Consider the following 24,036-nt stretch of genomic DNA (forward strand, 5'->3'; position numbering starts at 1 on the left):
AATATATGTAAATACATGTAAATATTAAAAATATTTATGCTTTATGTATGTAGATGATAAATAAACACAGTACACACACATATTGTGTAAACAAAAACAAAAAGATTGATTCACTTCTGAAGGCCTTTATTCACCCTTTATAAGCCTTGTGGAGTACTTTTTATGATGGATGGATCATGGATGTGTTTTATTTTACTTCAAAGTCTTTATCATAATGCACCGCCATTATAATGCTTGGAAGAGCTTGGACATTTTTTATATATACCACCAAATGTATTTGTCTAAAAGAAGAAATTCATATAGCCTACATCTAGGATGGCTTATTTGAGGGTGAGTAAATTATGAAGTAATTTTCATTTTTTGGTTAACTATTAATTTATTGCCAGCCGAGTGCCATTGTAGAAGCAACTGTATCTTACTGAATCTTGTTCATTAATTGTTTAATAAATGGTAAATGTAGCGGAGGGGTTTTTCTAGTAGCCTATTTTTTTTCACTTATTTTCCTCAATACATTTTAAACACACAAAAAATATCAATGTAACTAAGTACTCTAACAAGAGAATCTGCACGGACACAGTGATGTGTCTGCACCTCACCGTTTTATTGGTGCGCGCCCACACAGATCCACAGGCACAGACGCACACGCGCGCTCACAAGGTATGAGGTAATTGTTTGGTCACGTGACTCCTGCAGTAGCTGTCAAAAGTGATACAGCAGCGCATCCTTGACCAGCCTGCCCGCTTCCAGCTGATTGGACTGCGATCAGGTGTTAGGGATCATCTAGAAAGTGCAGAAACGAAAAATATGGCTCTTACATTGTGATACCAACAAATTATGAACTTATGTAGAAGAATACTAACTGCTAGCTAATAAAAACCGAGAAAATTATAGTCAAGTGCTGGTTTCATCAAAGAATTGTTGTCATATGAATCCATTGTTAAAAAAACATATTGCATCAAAACAACTGTAATGTTAAGGCGGTTAATAACAGTTTATATCATGTTTAATCTAAAACCCAGTAATTTAAACCTTAAATTATTTTGTATCATAAAGGACACATACATTTGAAGATGACTGGGAGTGATTGGGCCTAATTTCTGATAATCAGGATTAAGAAGTGAATCTCCACAAACACTTTATTGCTGCAAATGTATTATTTGAGCCCATATATGTTGGGAAAACAGCAATAAAGGATACTTTTCTTAAGGATTTTCTGAATTGCATTTATATCCCCGCTGTTTAATGGTTAGTCTTCGTCTGAACTCCCTTAGATCCACAAGATACTGACTGGTATTTGCTTAATGGTTGGTTGATTCAAACACTAAACAACGATAACCGATCTTTATACTTGATCCCTTGATCCAGAGTTAATACCCCGCCTGTGTCGCAAGTCGATCCGTGCTGGGCTCAAGAGTCAGAAGAGGTGAGACTGGGTTGAAAAGTGGGGGAAGTGGGACAGCGGTGCGGTGCGGTGAGGTGTGGTGTGGTGTTGAGCACGCGGCTTTAGGGTTGACGTCTTCTTGACAACGCGAAGTTTGTCGCTTGCTTCCATCTCACCAGAAGCGACACGCGCTCTGCGCTTGCCAGTATTGAGAGGGAGAAACCTCAGTCAATGCTAGATTTGGGAAGCGGGGTGGAGGAAATGGCATTTCAGCTGTTTTTGCAGCCCGAGCGCTGCGCTGCTGCTGGTGGTGACGCCTGAAGGGAGCTTTAATAACGCGGGGTATATCTCTAGCAGCTGAAGATGGTGATTTCAAGTGTTTTATTATCGTCATGGCAAACGGAACCGGCAGCATCATGTTGAAATGCGTGGTCGTCGGCGACGGCGCCGTTGGAAAAACTTGTCTGCTGATGAGCTATGCCAACGACGCCTTTCCAGAGGAATATGTGCCCACTGTCTTTGATCATTATGCAGGTAAATATGCCATTATATTACTGCGACATAATTCATATGAATCCATGTTTCAGTGTCCGCTTGGTGTATAAATGTATTTAACATTCATTTAGCGGTTTTCACAAGACCTCAGAGTGACTTGCATTGTATCGCGCTTGTGTTTCTATAATGGAAACCACCTGTGGGCTGAGGATGCAACTGGTGCACATCAGCATCCTTGTGGCACGATTCATCTTCCTTTCTCTTGATCAGAAATAAACAACTAATTTGCTTTCCTCTTTTGTTTGATCAGAGGTTAATAAAATCTGATTGAGAACATTGGTCAGAAAAAAAAATGCATCCCTCTTTCACAGAACTAAATCAAACAAAATTGAGTAGCCCACCTCTTTCACTTATAGACTGCATCGCTCTTTCACGTGATCAGAATTACATACTAATTTACATTATTATTACACCTTTTCAGAAATGACTAAAAGATGACCATCAGCTTTTCTTAATCTAAATTCAAGCACACTTAATCATGTAGGATAATTTCAGTCCTGTATTTAAACGATTAATTTGTGATTTTGTTTTCAGTGAGTGTGACGGTTGGGGGAAAACAGTACCTGCTGGGGCTGTATGACACTGCGGGTCAGGTAGGGTTAAACCATTCCTCTTTCATTGGCCATGAGGCCTTTTCATTAGCAATAGTAACCTGATCAATCCAGGCCAAGTACACGGTGGCCTGCTGAGATGCATTAGAGTCTTTTTGGCATTATATGCATATCATTTAAAGAGAGAGTTCATCCTTTAATAATGTAATTTCTCATCATTTACTTCACATCATGTCATTCCAAACCTGTATGACTTTCTTCTGTGGAATGCAAAATCTGAAGTTGGCAGGGTAATACTATGAATTGTATATAAAAAAAAAAATGCAATGAAAAGCTGTTGAAAAAATTCTGTTCTACCTCTTCTTTAATGTTCCACAGAATGAAGAAAGTATTATGAGTCATAAAGTCTTGTAAGTCAACATGAGTGTGAGTGTTAGATTACAGATTTTTCTCATTAATCACTTTAGCCACTGCCCAACTCAACAGGTGAGTACACACTAGCATTTCTCAGAGGAAAGATAAACATGTGAAGCAGTTGGAATGCAACAACAGCAGAAATTTTTTCCTTCCTCCGTTTTAACCATTTTTTAATAATTGATCACGAAAGAACACTTCTTCCCAGAGGTAGTCTAGTCTTGAAGAATAAGTATCTGGAGGTTTAGCGTATAAATGGGAAGTTTAAAACTTGTGATCTGAAAGGCAAACGCTATGGCTGAAGTCTCATACTCTCTGAATTGGTGGTGCTTAGATGTATCTGAATGTACTAATCTGGATACTAGATTTGTCATGACTGTCTTGTGACCTACTGCGTCAGTTGTGTTGCTTCACTGCTCTTCACAAATCCTCTCCCATGGCATAATCGGATAATAAAGTTTATTAGATGTGTGTTTCAGAATATTTCCAAAAGTAGTAGGTCACCTTTTATGAATAGTTTGAACACTTTTTTTCACATACTGTTTTTCACTTAGTAGGGAAGTATGCATATTCAGATGCAGCCAATGTCTAGACTTTAACTGAGAATATATGTTGTATATCAGGCTATCGCTTAAGGTTGTTCTCACATCACCAAACTGTGTGTTGGTACATGTATGAATTGACCAAACGAGTAGCTGTAAATCTAGACTGAACTCTGAGCTTGAGCTTGATTCCTTCTTGCCCAAGGCCATTCAAAATTGGTATTGGGTGGAACTGTTAAAAAATCAGAAAGCTGAATATCTGTCAACACTCATGGTCTTTGATCTCTGATGATTTATTTATTCTATGGATTTAATGTCTAGTGAAATTATTTTGTTTGAACAGTTGAAGATGGCTGAGTTCAATTAACATTCCACACAGTTCTAATAAAGACAAGAGCATAAGTTTAATTCAGATATGATATAGAAAAATGTATCCTATCCCCATATTTTCAATGCTGTTTGATTGATGATCATGAAACACACAAAAATGATTGCCTAGTTCATAAACATAGTAGTACATCTGACACGGTTGGCTTTTTTCCATTGAGCGTCATCCTTTAAAAAGACAAAAGAATGTGAGTAGTGGCCGGGCCAGATGTGTGGAAGTGTCACTGAGGGCCAAGCAGTGGGATTTAGTTTAGAGGAAGTTCAAACACACAAAATACTTCCCACGTTCACCCTTTCTGTACAGCTGGAACCAGTTTGTACTATACAGAAACCATGACCGATCCCTTGATCAAGAGGATTCATTTAGCCGAAGAACTGGAAAGAGGGTTATATTCAAAGCTGATGTTCAGTGTTCAGATGATGTTCAGACTTAAAGCAGTTCACCCAAAAATAAAATAAATAAATAAATAAATCTTTTAGAAACCTGGATGACCTGACTTTTCTCTTATTTTTTTATCGTGCAGTGTCCTGGCCAAGCAGATTTTCTCTGTCCAATGAAAGTGAATGGTGACCATTGCTGTTAAGCAGGATTTGTAGTGAATAAAAACTTTTATATTAGTTAGTCACTTATACAAAGATATCAAATGGACGCTCTGAATGTAGTGCAGAGTCATATGGACCACTTTTATGATTTATCATTTTCATCATTTTTGGAGCTTGAGCAGCCCCTAGTCCCCATTCATTTTAATGCTGAAGAAATTATGACAGAAATTTCATTTTTGATTGACCTGTTCTTTATAAGGCATTTGGAAAGAAAAGGAGATTGTGAATCTTGCAGTTTCAAGGTTTAAGCGTCAAGAGATTGTTGGAAGAACCCAGATAGAAAAAACATGGCTTGGGCAGGAAATCACCCACAAATGCTGGTTAGCAGTTTCTAGGAAGAATCTGGAAATGGGCTTCTATTTTTTTAATTAATAATAATAATAATAATAATTATTATTATTATTATTATTATTATTATTATTATTATTTTTATTATTATTATGATCATGGTGTTTTTTTTTTTACATACTCCGGGTCAAATAAAGTACACACGAAAGTAAGATACATGAAGTAGGATCAGAATCACCGTTACAATACATTGTGTTTACCAGAATCGGATACTTAAAGCTGCAGAAGTACATTGTAGCCAGAGCTACTTCTCTCTGTTTATGTCTATGAGGAATCACACAAGTACTGGGCTACCCCGCAGCGGTTCCACCAGTACCATTTCAAATATAAAAACTTATTATAGGTGTACCATAGTGACTAAGGAGAATCCAAAAACATGGTTTAGAAAATGGATTCATGATGTACTCCCTTATTATATTTAATTTTGTAAATTTTGAACATAAAAAAGTTATGGATTGCAGCTGTAAGGAATTGGATACTTTTTTTTATAAAATTGAAATCTGCCTAACAATTCCTGTGCGCATCATTTTTTTAAGGTGGCAAAAAGGGGCTGTTAAAAATTTATTTGTCTTTGAATAATTCATTCAAGAGATTCATTCAAAAACAAGGATTCATCCAGTAATGAAAATTCATTCTTGAGTGAGTCATTGAATCATTCCATTCATAAATCCCGTGAGATTTTGTTTAATTGTCTCAATTTATCCAGAAACGTGCAGCTCTATTTTGCACACAGCTTTTAATTGAGTCAAGTTTTTATGTAGCCTGCTGATTTTTGTTCATGGTGTTCAGCAGCAATTAAATGTTTTGCAAAAAGAGACACAGAATAAAAAGGTCTGATATCTAAATGTTTGACTTCATTTTATTAAAGGGGTCATTTGATGCTATTTATATTTTTCCTTTCTCTTTGGAGTGTTACAAGCTCTTGGTGCATAAACAAGATCTATAAAGATGCAAAAAAACTAAGTCTCAAGTCCAAAGAGATATTCTTTATTAAAGTTAAGACTCTGCCGCGTCCCCCTAAAAGGCTCATTCAGACACGCCCCCACATGTCTACATCACTATGTGGGAATATTTGCGTAATGCCACCTAAATGTTCAGGCAAAGAAAGAAGGCATGGTTTCAGTAACTGCAGTTAGTATTGAAGCAGCCATGTCAAGGAGATGTATGTGTGGAATCTAGGCAAAAGCAAAACTACTTCCGAAAGTAGATGCATTTAGGAATCTTTAGGATTACAGATCAGCAATGCATTTTATGGATGACTGCTTCATGAACCTAGGAGAGGAGGTAAATCTGACTTTGCTACGATAATCTGGCACTTCTGAATCAGCTACTGTGTAAGTACGTTTTCTTATTATTTTAAGTATTTGCTATTGACTGTTCAATTGAGAGTTTTTCACGTATATGTGTGCATGTGTGTGAGAGAGAGAGACAGGGTCACACAGTGGAGTCAGCTATCTTAATTGTCCGTGGCTTGTGAGCTGCAAACACATACGAGCTTCATCACTGTGTCTGTCGCGTCACTCTGTTCCCCTTTTGGGCTTGAATTAATGGTAAAACTAAGGACATTATTAACTGTATCTATTTTGAAAGATGAAGCTAACGATTATGGAAAGGGGTGTTACATTTCCGATGAGTGTCGGAATGTGCGGTGTTCATCCAATCACAATGCACTGGGTCAGTTGTCCAACCAGAGCAGACTGGGCTTGTCTGAAAGAGGTACTTTGTAGAAAATGTGTTTGAGAGAGGTGGGGCATAGAGGACCTACAATAATGTACAGCTTTTTAAATATAATGTGTTTTTTGAACATTAAAGCATGTCAAAGCATGTCCGCATCTATATATCTAGATGCATTGCAGCCGTACTTTTGTGGGTTTGACTGCAATATTCCAATTTATATATTCCATGTACATTTCCTGTGTTGACTAGATAAAGGACCTCATCAGAATTCCCTTTGTATGAAAAAGGGTGACTTGCCCTTCTCAGACATGTGCTAATGAGTGTGTGCTCCATAGCCATGTGATTTCAAACCTCAATGGAAGAAGAGAAAGGAAAGAGAACGTTTTCTGGCACACTTTGTGCAGTGAATAAAGAGTATCGATATTGGAAAAATAGGCAGGTGTTCGTTCTATTTTAGTATGTTTAAAATAGTTTCAAGCCTGTGGTTGCTAAGAAGGAGGGTGTCACTTGGCTCATAAGCAGATGCGTGTCTGTTGGATGCCTTCACTGGCTCTTCGTCTGATTGGTCCTGACATGCTTATTGCCTCAGGAGGAGTCAGAGAGTAAGCTGGCTAGTGTCAGTAAAGGGGCAACCTGTCAGATGTTGGCATCTGTCTCACATATCCTAACCTTTCATCCTCTTCTCTCAGTCCTTCAACATTTTCTTTCTTCACCAAGGTGATGTTTTAACATGGCTTTGAGTTGACAGGCTCTGAATGAGCCTCAGAGAGAGAACTGGGCCCCAGATGTGAAGTACAGCTGCAGTTTGCATTTGTTTTTCAATTCAGGAAACCCTCCCACCCTGGAGTACCCTACTGCTTTTTGCCCTTTCTGGGGCTCAGGCTACACCTCGTGACCAGGGAGATAACTAAAAGGGATTTTTGAACCATAAGAATGTCTGTGTTTTGAAAGTGCTCACATAATGTTCCTTTTTATTCCTAACTGCTTTGAGTCTATTTCTGGAATGAAAAAAGGACATTGAGTTTGAGCCACACACAAACACACACAAATAATGTCTTTTATTAGTGAAGACAGGACTGAAAAAGCTCACAATTTGTAGACTGAATAACATTTTGTAACTTACAAGCAAAGAAAAGTACAGGCAATTTATTAAATAGAAGCTAGCAATATTAGCAGTAGTGCTGTTAGTAGGCATGTGAGGGTATCAAATTTTAATGCTGTGATAATTGCTAAAGCTTTTATCACGGTATACGGTACTATCACGGTATTTCAATATTTGCAAAAAATTAGTCATAAATACAGCATAACAGGTTTAATAACATTTATAACTAAACATTACTGAACTGAACTTATAACAAAAATAACTGAACATTTAAATTCATGCCACGCCAGTGTAAACAGCATCACTGATTATAATGGGTTCTATTTGTCGCACCGCACCATGCCACGCCACTTTAATTTCCGCAGCATTACATGGCCAATACACACATTAGACTGTAATGGGAAGTCAATACAAACTATCTATTAAAGAGAGTTTTGAGTAAAAGCAGAATATAAATCTAATTTATTGTCTTATGTAGCATGATTCTACAGTTTGCAAGAATGGTCACATAACACACGATTTCGGCCGTGCAGTATGAACAGAAATTTCCATATGATTGGAGCTCCATGCAGCTCCCACACTCTCCATTGGAAATGTATATTTTCTGGTCTGTTGTTTGTCAGAGATAGTTGAAAGCTGGCTTGAAACGCAGTGGAAATGTCAGTATGTCGAGGATTGTTTTCATTTGAAAATAAAAATGGTCCAGTGAAAATTTAGCCTGTATCTAAGGGGGCTGGGACGTATTCACACTACAACCTCACGTGTGTGCCACATCTCGAGTGTAACCGGTGTAAACTATTAGGTGTATTCGACATGACACTGATTAGATTAACCCCTTAGGTATTGGACTTTGGTACCGAATGACAAGATGTTTTTCGATACTTGATGGTATCGAGGCAATTTGGTCGGTGCCTAAAAAGTATCTAACTCAATACCCAGCCCCAGATTTGACTCTTTGTAATGTATTCAACTATCAGTTGATTATCGGCAAGATTAAAAAATTTTGACTATGATTTGACTATGAAAATCCTTAGTCAGGGACATATATATAATATGAACTGATACAAAATAGTTTTAATTAACAGTAATAACACTGGGTATTTAATTCCCAGAGTTAAACAAAGCTACATATATATCCTTAGTCGGGGACATATATATAATATGAATTGATACAAAATAGTTTTAGTTAACAGTAATAACACTGGGTATTTAATTCCCAGAGTTAACCAAAGCTACATATATAAAGGCAACTACAACTGTTACTACAGAAAAGAGACGATGAGAAAAACTTCATTTCTCATTGTTAGGAATTATTTACCTGCAGAACTGGGCATTTCTTAAAAGTTGTTATGGTCTCAGCAGATCAGGTGGGGTATGAAGCAAGTTCCACCACAGTGAAACAGAGAGAGTGAAGGTTCTTGTAAATGAATGTGTAGCACCAGACACAGCTCACTCACTGACCTCAGGACGGGAGAGAGCACAGACCTATAGGAGTATGATCAAGCAGGAGGATGTGGTTCATTTCAGAGTCAAGTCACGAATGAATTTGATGCTGGCAGTTACAGGGAGCTAATGGAGTGAGAGCAAACATGTCATCGCATTCTGGGTCTTAACAGCAGACTGAGACCATTAATGTAACTGAAATGTTGTGGATTCTTACTGAACACATTTGCTCTCACCTCAGGTGTTGTTGTTTGTCTTGGTTGGTTAATAACATGTTGTCCCAGTCTGATTGAGCTCCTGAAAGTAGAGTTAGAGGAAACACCTGACTGAGCTTCATCTGGGCTAAGTAATCCGCCTATACGTGTGTTTATTCATTGTACCACACAGCAGGCTTCAATTAATCTGCATCATTTGAGTAAACACAGCCATGAATTATTCTCTTTGGATAAAGGCACAGGAGCCTCTTTCTTTCTTCTTCTCCTTCCCTTCTTCAAGTCCCCTCCTTGCTGAATACATTCTGAATATAAAACTTTCTGGAGAAAATCAGCCAACCATTTCTTTCTTTTTCAACTTGCATAACTGGGCCTTGTGGTAATTTTAGTTTGCTGTATTTCTGTATCTCCCTCTGATTCCTGTTGTCTTATGTAAGGAATGAGGTGCTAACTGCAAAGAGACTATCAACTGCAGATTGACCCACTTATTTCACTACAGCAAAGCCATACAGATAACCTAACACACATTCACATATTATTTTTAAAGAGAAGATTGACAAACCAAGACAGATTTCGAAATGTATAGCCAGACACACACACACACATACAGACAACAGAGTTTAAATCTAATTGAATTAAGAGTGCAGGAAGACATGCATACATGCAGTAAATGGAGTGCAGGGGGGCTCTGAAGATAAATGTTTCATACGAACAGCAGTGTAAAAACACTCTTTCTTTCTTTCTTTTTCACTCTTTTAACTCATCTCTGTGACTGTGGGAATCTTACAGGAGGACTGTACAGACAGACCGATTGGAATCTGATCTAAAAGACAAGGGGTGGAGGGAAGAGAAATGGCAAGGCAATTGCACTCTGAGTGATGGATGGATAGATGCCTGCTTTATAGTGTTGTAAATATTGCTGCAATAAAAGCCAGACTCAGTCAACACTGTACAATTGAAACACAGAACAATTTAGCATAAATTTCAATAGATGCTGACTGATGCAGATATGAAATGTATACTATACAATATATAAAATACATACATGTACACACACACACCCACATATGTATTTATAACGGTTATTTTACATTGTAATAATATTTCACAATATTATTGTTTTATTGTGTTTTTGATCAAATAAATGCAGCCTTGTTGAGAAACATATTTTAAACTAAGTGTGTGAGTGTGTGTTAGGGGGAATAAAGGAATATATAGCTCGGATGTCTGTAGAAAGTAAAGGACAGTGACTAGGCATGTCAGTACAGATAACAAATGGCTAATAGTTCTCCTCTATCCCATATCAGATATTTGCTTTTGTAAGAAACAAAAAGGAGAAGGACAGAGGCAGGAGTTTTACAGTACTATGTGTGAAGCAGAAACAGTGTACAATTGACTGTATTGTCACCGTTTTCATACTCCAGGAGAAATGTGTGCATTCAGAGGCTGTCTGTTGTCAGTGGTATCAGCTGGAGGGAGAGCTGTATGGTAATGATGGCAGCAGAAAAGGGTGTTTCCAGGTTCACTGCATTAGACTGCTGTCTCGCTTTTTTCAATCCATTTCCCTTCAGCTCTCAAAAGAGCAGGGCGCTCACGGTTTCCACAGAAATGTCACATATTTCATTATTAACAAGCTCTGGATCGTGATAAGCTGTCACAGGGCGTTTTCAAGGTAATGAAGCACTAATATAAAAACCTATTTAATCAACTGGTTTTCACAAGCCACAATCAACTTCATTAACTTCAAGTTTTATGTGTTTTTTTATATTACGTTAACTTCATTACAAGCCACTAAAGCAGCCTGTTTCAGCTCAGCTGACTTTTTATGCGACAATAGAAACCAATGTGGTGGAAACTACTTAAAATTGTGGGAAGCTTGTAGCGTATCCAGTGTCAAATTGTCAAAATGTTCTGATTTTCACAAAAAGATTTTGTTAGGTGCTGCTAATGGCTTGACAATTACACATTTCACCTTTAGTTATTAGCATCGCCACGTTTATTAACAACTCCCCAACACTGACTTAACTTGTGATTAAATGTGCGTTCTCTGGAGGTAGCAGGAGTCGTGGGTGGATGATGTGTTGGCTTATTCTACATTCAGTTTTGGCAAAGGGCAGCTGTAAATAATACCATCCCTCCCTCCCACCCTGCCCCCTGTAGAATGTTTGAACAGACAAGAAGATGGGCAGCGTGTGTATTTATAATGCAGCCGCCCCACAGGGCCAACACAAACTCACACAACACTCTCACTTACACCACAGATGCACCTGCTCAACTTTGTTTTGTCAGGTTATGTTGCAACAAATCTTGATTTATCATGTGGCAGGAACAGGACGGTCTCCCTACAGCAGAAGCAAACCATTTTGGGCTGTAATTCTTATGGTTATATATTGCAGGTTCATATCGGAGCAACAGAATGCCACATTTGGCCTTGAAAAATTGACAGTTGCTGGTAAAAGTAGAAGTTTTATATCAACTCGCCAATCTTCTTGATGGATGAGCGACTGTGTGTGTTGTATTGCGTGTGTACGTATTGACGTTACTCAAAATTAGCTTTTCTAAAATGTCCTATGTCCTAACCTCCCTAAAGGCCGCAATCATACTGCAAGATAATTTGAGAAGAATTTTAGGATAAATTTGTTATGTTTTCTTTGCACACAAAATGTATTCTTGTAGCTACATAAAATTACGGTTGAACCGCTGATGCCACATGGACTATTTTAACAATGTCCTTACAATGTTTCTGGGCCTTGAACATGTCAGATGCATTGTTGCCTACAGGTGCAGCTCAATAAATTAGAATGTTGTGGAAAAGTTCATTTATTTCAGTAATTCAACTCAAATTGAGACACTCATGTATTAAATTTAATGCACACAGACTGAAGTCTTTGGTTCTTTTAATTGTGATGATTTTGGCTCACATTTAACAAAAACCCACCAATCTCAAAAAATTAGAATACTTCATAAGACCAAAAAAAAAAAAAAAAAAAAAAAAAACTTTTTTAGTGAATTGTTGGCCTTCTGGAAAGTATGTTCATTTACTGTACATGTACTCAATACTTGTTAGGGGTGATCAGTTTGAGGCACTGCTAAGGTGGTCTGGAAGCCCAGGTTTCTTTGACAGTGGCCTTCAGCACATCTTCACCTTTTGGTCTTTTGTTTTTCATTTTCCTCTTGACAATACCCCATAGATTCTCTCTGGGGTTCAGGTCTGGTGAGTTTGCTGGCCAGTCAAGCACACCAACACCATGGCCATTTAACCAACTTTTGGCAGTGTGGGCAGGTGCCAAATCCTGCTGGAAAATGAAATCAGCATCTTCAAAAGCTGGTCAGCAGAACGAAGGATGAAGTGCTCCAAAATGTCTCAGTAAACAGGTGCAGTGACTTTGGTTTTCAAAAAACACAATGTACCAACACCATCAGATGACATTGGACCCCAAATCATCACAGACTGTGGAAACTTAACACTGGACTTCAAGCAACTTGGGCTATGAGCTTCTCCACTCTTCCTCCAGAGTTTAGGACCTTGGTTTCCAAATGAAATACAAAACTTGGTCTCATCTGAAAAGAGGACTTTGGACCACTGGGCAACAGTCCAGTTCTTCTTCTCCTTAGCCCAGGTAAGGCCTCTGACGTTGTCTGTGGAGGAATAAGACAACTGTAGCCAAATTCATTGACACGTCTGTGTGTGGTGGCTTTTGATGCCTTGACCCCAGCCTCAGTCCATTCCTTGTGAAGTTCACCTAAATTCATGAATCGATTTTGCTTGACAATCCTCATAAGGCTGTGGTTCTCTGGGTTGGTTGTGTATCTTTTTCTTCCACACTTTTTCCTTCCACTCAACTTTCTGTTAACATGCTTGGATACAGCACTCTGTGAACAGCCAGCTTCTTTGGCAATGAATGTTTGTGGCTTACACTCCTTGTGAGGGGTGTGAATGATTGTCTTGTGGACAACTGTCAGATCAGCAGTCTTCCCCATGATCGTGTATTTTCTAGTGAACCAAACTGAAAGACCATTTTGAAGGCCTAGGAAACCTTTGCAGGTGTTTTGAGTTGATTTAGCTGATTGGCATGTCACCATATTCTAATTTGTTGATATTATGAGATCTATATATATATATATATATATATATATATATATATATATATATATATTTTTATGAAGTATTCTAATTAGTAGAGATAGTGAATTGGTGGGTTTTTGTTAAATGTGAGGCAAAATCATCACAATTAATTGAACCAAAGACTTAAACTACTTTAGTATGTGTGCATTGAATTTATTTAATACATGAGTTTCACAATTAGACTTGAATTACTGAAATGACCTTTTCCACAACATTCTAATTTATTGATATGCACCTGCTTGCAGGTCAGAAAGCATTCAGAATATATAAAAAATATCTTAATTTGTGTTCTGAAGATGAAGAAAGGTCTTACGGGTTTGGAATGTTAAGGTGAGTAATTAATGACTGAATTTTCATTTTGAGGTGAACTATCATTTTAAAGGGGAGATCACATTTAGCATTGCTCTGTGAAGTTTCCAGTTGCTACACACAGATTTCTGCTCGTATCACACAAATTCAACATGTTGATCAACAGAAAGCTGCTTTGGTTCATCTCTGTGCTGTAGACAATGGAGTTTTTTTGATGTTTTAATCTGACAGCACCTTAAGGACTCCAAAGTCCTGAAGGGCTGCAAATTATGGAAACTGGCAGCAGTACGTTTTCACTCTCAATCTTCAGTCGGCAGTTGTTAGTAACGTCCCTCGCGGTTCAGATGCAGAGGTGCTCCAAGATGAGAGACGTCACGGTAAATTAAACTCTAAAGCTCCACATTTCTGAGTTTCATTTCTGGAAACCCAGGATGGTTCCCTTTCGCAAATGAAATGTTTATACTGCAACACATGGCCAGAGGCACTCGCTGTTATAGTTTAGACACACTCTCATTAGAAAGAATAACCATGGATGATTTCATACCAACACATGGTGCCTGTGGAGAGAGACACACACACACACACACACACACACACGTCGGGGAAAAAACAAGTTCCCAAAAATATCAGTCACATGTCCCCTGTAAATCCAGGCTTATCTGTTGTAGCGTCTGGGGTTTCTGGTTTCCAGAGGACATGTCTCTGCCTCTGTGCTGTCTTTTGGAGGACGAATGGGGAGATGGAGGAAATGCTATTGAGTGAAATATGGATTTGTGGCTCATGAGTTGTAATCTAAATCGTATTAATCTCTGCTCCGTCATTGGGGTCAGCGTAATTTCTGGGTGCTGCTTAAGTGATTGTTGATAATGTTCGGTTACAGAGTATTTGTGGACAATGATTCAGTGAATGCTATTAATTAAGATTTGTAGAGAAGAAAATGACACTTTTTATTCAAAGCAAGCTCATATTTAGCGTAATTGACAAAAAAATTTATGAACAACTTTTGAGTGCATTCCTGATGCCTTTTTGATCATTGTTGACCTGATGAACAATAAGAAAAAAACAGTACTTGTTTTTAAACGGTGTCCTCTGCTCTGACAGGAGGACTATGATCGCCTGCGACCCCTGTCTTACCCCATGACAGATGTCTTCCTAATTTGCTTCTCCGTGGTGAATCCGGCCAGCTTCCAGAACGTGAGAGAGGAGTGGGTCCCTGAGCTGCAGGAGTACGCACCCAATGTCCCTTACCTGCTCATCGGCACTCAGGTACACACACCTGCCGCTACACACAACAGCAATATAATATTCCTTATAACGTAACTGCATACTTTTTGCGATTGTATGTGAAACAGTGCATAAATTAGTAAAAAACATTTCAAACTATACAGTTTGAATATATAACTGCTACAGTATACTATTGTTGCTATTGTGGCTCTTTTGTTTTCTCTGAAATATTTATTTATTTACAAATTGTTGAAATTGCTACTTTTCTGCAGTCTGTTTAAATCATAAATATAAAAAACATACACACAAAATTGTATTGTATTTCTACCTCATGTTTTGGTATTTTTGTCAACACTGTTACAGACACAAGCGTTACTATAGTTCAATTAGAACTATGTCATAGTTTTCACACAAGCAGCATTTTAGTCCCTCTTTTAACTAGGATTGTTTTTGTTTTTTTTGATGAGGGTAACCGGGCTGACGTAATTATTTCTGTTTTATAAAAAAAATTTAGACTTATGCCAAAAACATTGCTTAACAATGAGACTGTATTTATAAGAATATGCGAATGTGAATTTGATTTAATTTTGCCTTCATTTTGCAAAATAAATGTCCTGCTGAAAAAGAAAAATCATAGTGGGGGACGGGCCTAAAACCTTACCCTCATCAGCAGCATAAATGCTATTTAAATTATTTTATTTTGTTATCTATTTCTAGAATCAGAAGGGACACAAAAGGCACTAATTTTTTGGAATAACCCATGTTTACAGACACACACACAAATCAGTTGTTTTAAATGGGGGTGGTGTTGGCGCAGTGGATAAGACGCATGTCTTTGGTGTGAGAGACCCGGGTTCGAATCCACTGAGAGGCACCAATGTGTCCCTGAGCAAGACACTTAACCCCTAGTTGCTCCAGAGGCGTGTGACCTCTGACATATATAGCAATTGTAAGTCGCTTTGGATAAAAGCGTCAGCTAAATAAATAAATGTAAATGCTACAAGTGAATTTAGGCATCACAATGTTATGATGTACAATTTAATATGGATATGCATTTTGAGAAAAATGTAATTTAAAAGTGCTATTAAATTCTGTATTTTTTTTATTGTTTTGATTTTTTTTCCAAATTTGTTTTACATATAGTATATATATCCAATATCAACCAGTACTGATAAGTAAAAATATATCTAATATCAGCCAATAACCATTATGGTTAAATATATTGTGCATCCCTGCATGATAAGCCGCCTATTGCATATGTAGCCCAAGCACATTTATTTTCTGTTTTTTTTTTTTTTTTCTGTGGTGACTGTCAGAATTACTGATGCTACATATATTTATGTTCTGGGAAAATCTAATGTGGTTGTAACTGATGTGTGGTTAAACTGTGGTAATATTATTGATTGAAGATATTGATCTATGTGCCATCATGAAAGGTTCAGTCATACAGTGTTCACAGCATGATATTGTCAATGAAATTGTCCAAATGGCTTATGATTATGGTTTGGTAATTACTGTACCATGTGTGTTAAGAGTGAGGGCTTGTCACAAGCCAGTTTATTGCTGTGTGCACGCTTCCTGTCTTAATCAGACCACAGAGTGAGATGAATACAGATGCAGTGCAATCAATATGAAAGGCGGCCAGAGAAAGTCATAGGACCAAGGACCCTGAACAAGACCGGCAGGATAAACTGGGATAAAACTAAAATCATGATATGGTTTAGCGCGATTATCAAAGCTGCTCCATGCAAGCTCTTCTATGCATCTGTATTCGAGAGTTTGGGCCACTTTAATGTGCATTAAGGAATGCAACATGCTTTCCATACTTGTAATGAGGATCGCTTTTCAACAAAAAGAAGCTTTAAGGCTCCCCTGTGGTTTTCCCTCAAAATAAAAGTTTGATGATTTAACGTTTTTGAAATGAAGGCGTCCATAAATATTAGTATTGTAATTTTACAGTTGCAAAGAAATGTAGTCCTTTTTTTCGATATGCAGTAAATGAATTCCAAGTATTGAGTTTGGAAGATTATTTAATGTAAAATTGACCTCGTATTTAGTTATTCCACAAAATAATAATTATTCTATAGCAATATTTCTTTTTAGGCATAATGATATACAACCACAAATTTTTTACCATCATGCAGCAAACTTTTCGCAGTCATGATTTTTATCAGAAACTTGAGTTTAATTGATCAAGCCCTACACCGAACCCTACAAAGCTTCACTTCCGCTGGTGACATATTTAAAGGAAATGCAGTGGAGAAGGTGCGCTCAACTCCCAAGTCGTTTAATGGGTGCGAGTAATAAAGAAGTTATCCAAAGGTAAAAGAGGAAAAACCGCACTCTCAAGATATCCTTTTAATAAATGTATTCGTACCATGTCTTACACAGACGCGTTTCGGCCTAAGCCATCATCAGTGTGTCTATTTAAAGGAAACCTTTTCAATTTGTGCTCCATGTGCCTAATTTAAAGATGTGAAGGAAGCACTGCTCTGTGTGGTGGTTTTGGTAATACGTCAGTGGATGTATGGAGAGCGGCTTTTTGTGGAGAGGAGCTGGCAAAAACTCAGATGAAGTGGAATTTTAATTGGAAACAGTGAAGACGGAGACCCTCCTAGACAACTGCAGTGGTACTTTTTAGGTGAAAGGGGAGTCTGCAGATGCATGCCACCATCTGGTCTTGGGTTGAATTTCCTGGAGCCTTCTGCTCTAAAAACAAACCCCATCATATGGAATCTCATCCGCCGTCCTCAAAAGAAATGCAGAGAGCACATGTGCTCTTACAGTTAACCCCTCATGCGTGCTTGCTTAACTGTGAATTTGACTCCATTTTTGGCTGTAGATTGACCTGCGGGACGACCCCAAGACTATTGCCAAGCTGAACGATGTGAAGGAAAAGCCCATTGTGACAGAACAAGGCCAAAAGCTAGCAAAGGAGGTGAGAAATGGATAGTTCCTCTTTCTCAAGAACAAAATAAAAATGAAACTTTGTACTAAGAAAAACTCAAGCAGAAAAAGCTAAAAGATTGTCGTGACTTACTGGTTAGACCTTAAAAAAAAGTGTCTCGTTTTCTATGCCTTTCCAGATTGGTGCCTGCTGTTATGTTGAATGCTCAGCACTGACACAGAAAGGCCTGAAGACTGTGTTTGATGAGGCCATTATAGCCATTCTGGCTCCTAAGAAAGGTGCGCTCAAGCGAAGACTGGGGCCACGCTGCATCAACTGCTGCCTCATCACATGATACACCAGCTCAGGGGCATCCAGCGACCAACTGACAACCAACCAGATTTCAATCTGACTTCTGAACTAAAGCAAGGCGAACCAATGGGCCCATTCACCTCCAAGTCCAAGTCATGGACGAGGAACTAACAAAAAGACACATTGTTCAGGGAGAAATGACACGAACACTAATCCTTGAGAATGGAATACAAAGAAAAACGGACAAAATGATTTATTGAACATACAAGCACAGAGAACAGACACCCTTTCTAATGACTAAAAACAATCAAACTGTAGTTCCAACGTGTCTGGCACAGCAAGCATGAGTTCCTTTGAGAGATGAAACAGCACAACCAAACCCATCGGTCATTTACAGAAGTAAGACTTTCTTCAAAAAGGGGAATTCAGCATCTCAATTTAGGTTGCAAAATACTTGCTTTTTACAAAATGTCTCAAGTCAGTACTAGCTTTATTTACAGGAAGAACGAGAGGAATGATCGAATAAATATACTGCCATTAGGAGCGAACAACAAATTAAATATCTATTCTACAAAAAACAAACACAGAAACTATAAATTGGACATCTGAGTCAGGCAGCATTTCTTAGCATGTACTGGGATGGACAGTCGTTTTTTGACTCCAGTCTGGATCTCTTTCTTTCTCAGTTCCTTGTGGCCTGTGATTGTGTCCTTCTTTTCCTCACTTGAGCTTGTATGTGAGTTGTTTGCGATGCCAGTGTATCCAGACAGGAGCAGCGAGGAGGCCCGTTAGAAATCCAGTAGTTGCCCCAAGGGTACAGGAGTTGGGCCAAACCTGGATATAAGAGCCAGAAAATGAAGATCAAAACTCTCATTTTGCAGGAGCACAAGTGACTTGACTGGAAATTCTACAGAATCACTGTGGTGTTTTCAAATTTTCTATTTCAGACTGCTTTATTCCTCTTTCTTTTTTTAACGTAGAGTTTTGAGTGTTACGTATTGGTGGCCTTGCCTCTCAGGTGTGTGCCAACTGCTCTGCATTTAGAACTTTTGCTTCATATGATCAAGGCGATTTCAAATTTTGTTTTGTTTTTTTATTTAAATTTTATGCATTTTTTGCAGTCCATGCAAATATGTGGAGTGGTCTTTAAAGCTTCTAGCACATTGTGAGCAACAACAACAACAAAAAAAGCCTTTAAAAATAGTAGATCTAAATCTAAAATTAAAAGGCACAATGGTTTTATAGGAGAACATAATTCATATGAAAACTTGCTTTTGACGCCCAATGCGCAGTGGATAAACAAAATGTAAATTTAATGACTTGCTTCAAAATCTTTACTGAGTATAAAACAGGTTTTTCAAAAAACTTTGCCTTTTTTATTTAGTTGTTTTGATTCATCGTGTAGATTTGAATGCCTTATTTCAGTCTTGCACATAAAAAAGAAAGTTAAATATGCAATTATTTTTCTGTTATATTAAGAAAAATAATAATTATTATTATACCAGTTAACTGACACACACACAAAGAAAACTGTTCAAAAGTTTTGGGTCAGTAAGAATGTTTTGAAAAAATTTATTGTGCTTACTAAGTCTGCATTTTCATTTGCAGTAAAAAATATGGTAAAACACTAATTATTATTTAAAATAAAGGTTTTCTATTTTAAATGTATTCCTGTGATGCTGAATTTTCATAATCATCACTCCAGTCTTCAGTGTCACATGACCCTTCTGAAATCATTCATATATGCTGATGTGGTGCAACATTTCTTATCAATGCTGATAACATTTTTTGATTCTTTGATATGAAGAAAGTTCAAGATAATGGCATGCATTAAAATATAATGTACTTGTCAGATTTAATCTATGCCATGCATCCTTTCTGAATAAAAATATTTATATAAAAAACATGATTGACCCTAAACTTTGAAATATATATATAGAGAGAGAGAGAGAATGAAAGAGAGATCAGCACTAATTTCTGCCAGTTTTATACAGAGAATGAGATTTCTTCCCTGAATACTTGATCTCTAATGACTGAAGATTTGAGTTTTAAATAAAAATGTCAGCAAAATTGATTATTCAGTTATCTCAAAACCATAATATGGGCATCAATATTGCAAGCGTCATGGCAATGAGAAGGAGAGAGTCTGTGTGAGTCACACCACTCTTCCATTCTCTATAGCTAGACATCTGGATTGAACCACCCCAGAGTTTCTCGTTTGTTCACACTCAGCCCATCATCATGTGTTGAGAAGTCACTCTACAGCTTCCTCTCTCTCATCGTCTCTCTGCTCTCGTCTAGACATCTGTGTGTAGACAGCGTGTCGAAAAGCACACATGGGAGACTTCAGTGTGACATTTTGAGGGCAAAACGAGGGCAAACACTGGCCTCTGATCAATGTCTCTGTACAACACATGAATAATTGAAGTACCAGTGCAGTCTTTCTATGCTTCGAGAATATTAAATTGTTCATGAAGATTGGTTCATTCCCAACAAAAATCTATGACTATATAAAAGTCTATGTCTATACTGCACAATTTATCGGTTGAGAGGATGAGTATATTGTCAAAAAGGGGTTTTAGTGTTACACTACACATCATTTTTTTCTATTTGACAATGATCCCTAGTATGATGATTTTGTTATATATATATATATATATATTATATATTTATATAGAAAAGTCGTCTCTTATGCTGATCAAGCCTGCCTTTATTTGATCACAAAACTGTACTCTTGTGAAATATTCTAATTTAAAATAATTATTTTATAAATTTTCATATATTTTAAAATATAATTTATTCCAGCAATGTCAAAGTTTAATTTCCACCAGCCATTAAACCAATATTCAGTGTCACGTGATTCTTGCAGAAATCATTTTGATATGCTGATCTGGAGCTCAGTTTTTATTGGTACTCAATTATTATCTGTTGAAAACTAATTTTTTCTGCTTAGTATTTTTGTTGAAGCAATGATACCTTTATAATCAGAATTCTGATGAACTCGAATGGAAATCTAATGTTTAGTATGATTTCTGAGTGATCAGGTGACACTGTCTAAGAGTAATAACTGCTGAAAATTCAGCTTTGCCATTACTAGAATAAATTACATTTCAAAATATATTATATTTGGAAAAAAGTTATTTTCATTTTATGGTCATAAACAGAGCATCAAAATCTCCAATCATTAGAGAAATGACAGGTTTTCCAATGAGAATGAGCAAATTAATTTACATTTTTTGGTAAACTATCCCTTTTTAAGAAACGTAATAACCAAGCGTGATGGACAAAAATCAAGATTTTTTTGCAAACAGAGAGGAATGAATTTGAATAAATATGTACTAAATGTTATAAATAGCACAAACATAAAACTGAAAGTTCAACAAAACCAAAATATTTATACAAAGCAATTTCTCTGGCATGTTCCTCGTTTCTGAGGTTTGATGCAAAATGACAGCAAGTGCTCTGAAACAAGGAACCTTCTACTAATAATCTGCTGCCACGGCAGAAATCTGCTTTTCACGGAGCATAATTATGGAACTAACCAATGCTCTCATTAAGAGACACATTTTTGAGGGGCTTCTTTTGCTTTACTAAACCGATATAACGAAGAGTCACAGGAACTCACAGAAGAAATGCGCTGGAATATGCTACAGACCAGACTCAAACCGCCACATCTCAATGAGCAAGAAGCATGTGTGTTAACTGCTATTTGATATTTCTTTTAAAATGACTGGAATTTCTGGAAGCAGTTTGCATTGCATTATTGGTATTGGGCCATCCTTGTTACACGTTACATGTACTTGCTATTGTAATAATAAATTATGCATAATTACATGCAAGTTACCCAAAACCAAACCCTAAGCATATAGTAAGTACATGTAGTTAATTACTATTACAAAGTACTTAAATGTACAATTACACTAACAAGGAAACCTTAAAATAAAGTGTAACCCAATATTGCAATAGTGTAATGACACTAACCTGCCAGGGTCTGTCCCAGTCGAGAGGAATAGGGAAAGCTCCCAACCAGGCCCCAATCACACTACAGCCAGTGGTAATCTGAAGAGAGGTGTCCCACACTGACATCGCCCTGAAAATCACACATGCTCAACATCATAACACTGTACACTACCATTCAAATGTTAAATGAAATGAATGAAAACAGCACTGTATGTAGGATATTAAACATGAAGCTGGTATAGGGTGAAGAGATGTAGTATACAAGAGGACTATGAATGTTCGATGAAAACAGCTCCGTATTTACATTTGAGAGAGAAATTTCCTGCAGTGCTTAAGCAGAGATACTGCAGCTGTATAAACAACACACCGAATCTCTGATTATCATACCACTGGAACATCACTAAAGGATTCCGTGGGCTTGTTTCCAAACACTTCAGTTAGTTTGAAGTTCATTTAAGCTAAAATGATACATACAGAGACGCTTTAGCGATTATATTATTTAAATGGTGATATATACAATCAGAAAACAAGACTCCGCTCAGGCTACAGTGATGAAAAAAAGAAAAGAAAAACAGGATTTGATCTGAGGGCATTAAGCCACACTTAACTCCAGTTGCTCATATATGGGGATATGAGCATTGCAATTGTCATTTCAAAATGGATTTGAATTCATCTGTTCTAGATATAAGGTGTTCAACCTACAATAATCTCTTCTGTTTGAAATTCAATGAAAACTGGTGCTCCCATTCGTCAAAGCTGGACAAGGTCTCCATCTAGTGGATTCCAGCCATTGAGGACTCCTCACCAAAGCTCTTCCACACCATAAAGAGAGAAATGAATGTTTCCGGTGGTTAAAATGTAAAGCATTTATCCTCCACTTACCCATCTCTGCTGAAAACCCGGATCCAAGCCTGTACATTAGGACCCAGGATACAGAGACATCTCAGTGTAGTGAGGGTGGACAGCAGCACGGCCAGAGAAAATGTCTCCAGAGCTGACCTGTAATGTGAGGTATGACTAATACATTGGTATTTTACATTTTGGGATAAACAAAAAACAAACAAACACATACTTACTCAAGCAAATGTGCTCCGTATAGTACCACCACAGTATGAAAGAAGAGGCATGACAGTACAAAGTACAGACAGGATTTGAACAATCTGTTGATCTGTCCAAGAAATAACAAATGAAGCCCATTCAATTCTGAAAGTCATTAATTATGTTTGATTGCATATATTGGAGAATGTGCTGCCCATCTCTACCTTGTAGCTCAGCGTGTTCTTCTTTGTCGGTGGGCTGATGCCAAGAAGCCAAAACACTGCGATGTTGACCACAGCAACAGATCCAGCCACACAATACAGCCAAACCATGTGGCTCCCATAAACAGAGAAGTTTTCCACAAACACAGCAGGCATCACAGTTGCCATGAAGATGGAGGAGGCAATAATGGCATGAGCCGATGCCATGCCCCTGATCTCAACATCCCACATTATGGAGGTTAAAGGGCAGTAATGTTACCTGATAAAGAACAAAGAGTAAATCTATCGATTAAAAAACAATTCCAAAAGAACAGATGCGTGTCTTAAAAAAAAAAATTCACGTAAGGTCAAAGAAAGGACACAAATAAAAGAAACCCACGTAACAATGAGACTGGCAATCACCGGTTATGAAAATAAAGGCAAAGGAAAATATTGCAAACAGCTATAATAAGTGATAGATTTAATGATGAATTAAATTTACTTTGAAGTAAAGACTTAACGTACCAATTGAGTGGTGCCTAACTAACCAAAGTTTATATGTGCAAATACAAATTCCTAAACTAATGCGTTGCCAGATTAATCGAGCACTTCAGTATGTACAAATTACAATCGTATATTTTCTAAACCGAATGCCATAAGACTACAAATAAATGTAAAAGTCGAACAGTTTATTTACAACATGACTGCCGTGTACTTCCGGTAGAATGAAGTCACCAACAATCACTCTCAACTAAACAAAAAAAT

At 37.4% G+C, this 24,036-nt stretch overlaps 2 protein-coding genes across 5 annotated transcripts; one reads left to right on the forward strand and one right to left on the reverse strand.

Annotated features, from left to right (window-relative positions):
• The first annotated feature begins 1,332 nt into the window (after nucleotides 1-1,332).
• LOC113111819 (rho-related GTP-binding protein RhoQ) lies at nucleotides 1,333-19,962 on the forward strand. Its single transcript, XM_026276920.1, has 5 exons — nucleotides 1,333-1,915; nucleotides 2,471-2,529; nucleotides 14,752-14,916; nucleotides 17,717-17,812; nucleotides 17,961-19,962. The coding sequence occupies exons 1-5, from the start codon at nucleotides 1,774-1,776 to the stop codon at nucleotides 18,114-18,116; spliced, it is 618 nt and encodes a 205-aa protein (XP_026132705.1). The 5' UTR covers nucleotides 1,333-1,773; the 3' UTR covers nucleotides 18,117-19,962.
• On the reverse strand, nucleotides 18,688-23,999 carry LOC113111818 (phosphatidylinositol-glycan biosynthesis class F protein-like). 4 transcript variants are annotated; one of them, XM_026276916.1, is made up of 6 exons: nucleotides 23,865-23,999; nucleotides 23,296-23,551; nucleotides 23,110-23,201; nucleotides 22,916-23,032; nucleotides 22,055-22,163; nucleotides 18,688-18,907 (listed from the first exon to the last, which is right to left on the reverse strand). In XM_026276916.1, the coding sequence occupies exons 2-6, from the start codon at nucleotides 23,521-23,523 to the stop codon at nucleotides 18,794-18,796; spliced, it is 660 nt and encodes a 219-aa protein (XP_026132701.1). In that variant the 5' UTR covers nucleotides 23,524-23,551; nucleotides 23,865-23,999; the 3' UTR covers nucleotides 18,688-18,793. The 4 variants fall into 4 exon arrangements, with proteins under 4 accessions (XP_026132701.1, XP_026132700.1, XP_026132704.1 ...); XM_026276915.1 differs by having other exon boundaries at nucleotides 23,797-23,999; XM_026276919.1 differs by having other exon boundaries at nucleotides 23,969-23,987.
• Nucleotides 24,000-24,036: the final 37 nt, after the last annotated feature.

The sequence above is a fragment of the Carassius auratus genome, chromosome 12, assembly GCF_003368295.1.
Source record: "Carassius auratus strain Wakin chromosome 12, ASM336829v1, whole genome shotgun sequence".
Lineage (NCBI taxonomy): Eukaryota > Metazoa > Chordata > Actinopteri > Cypriniformes > Cyprinidae > Carassius > Carassius auratus.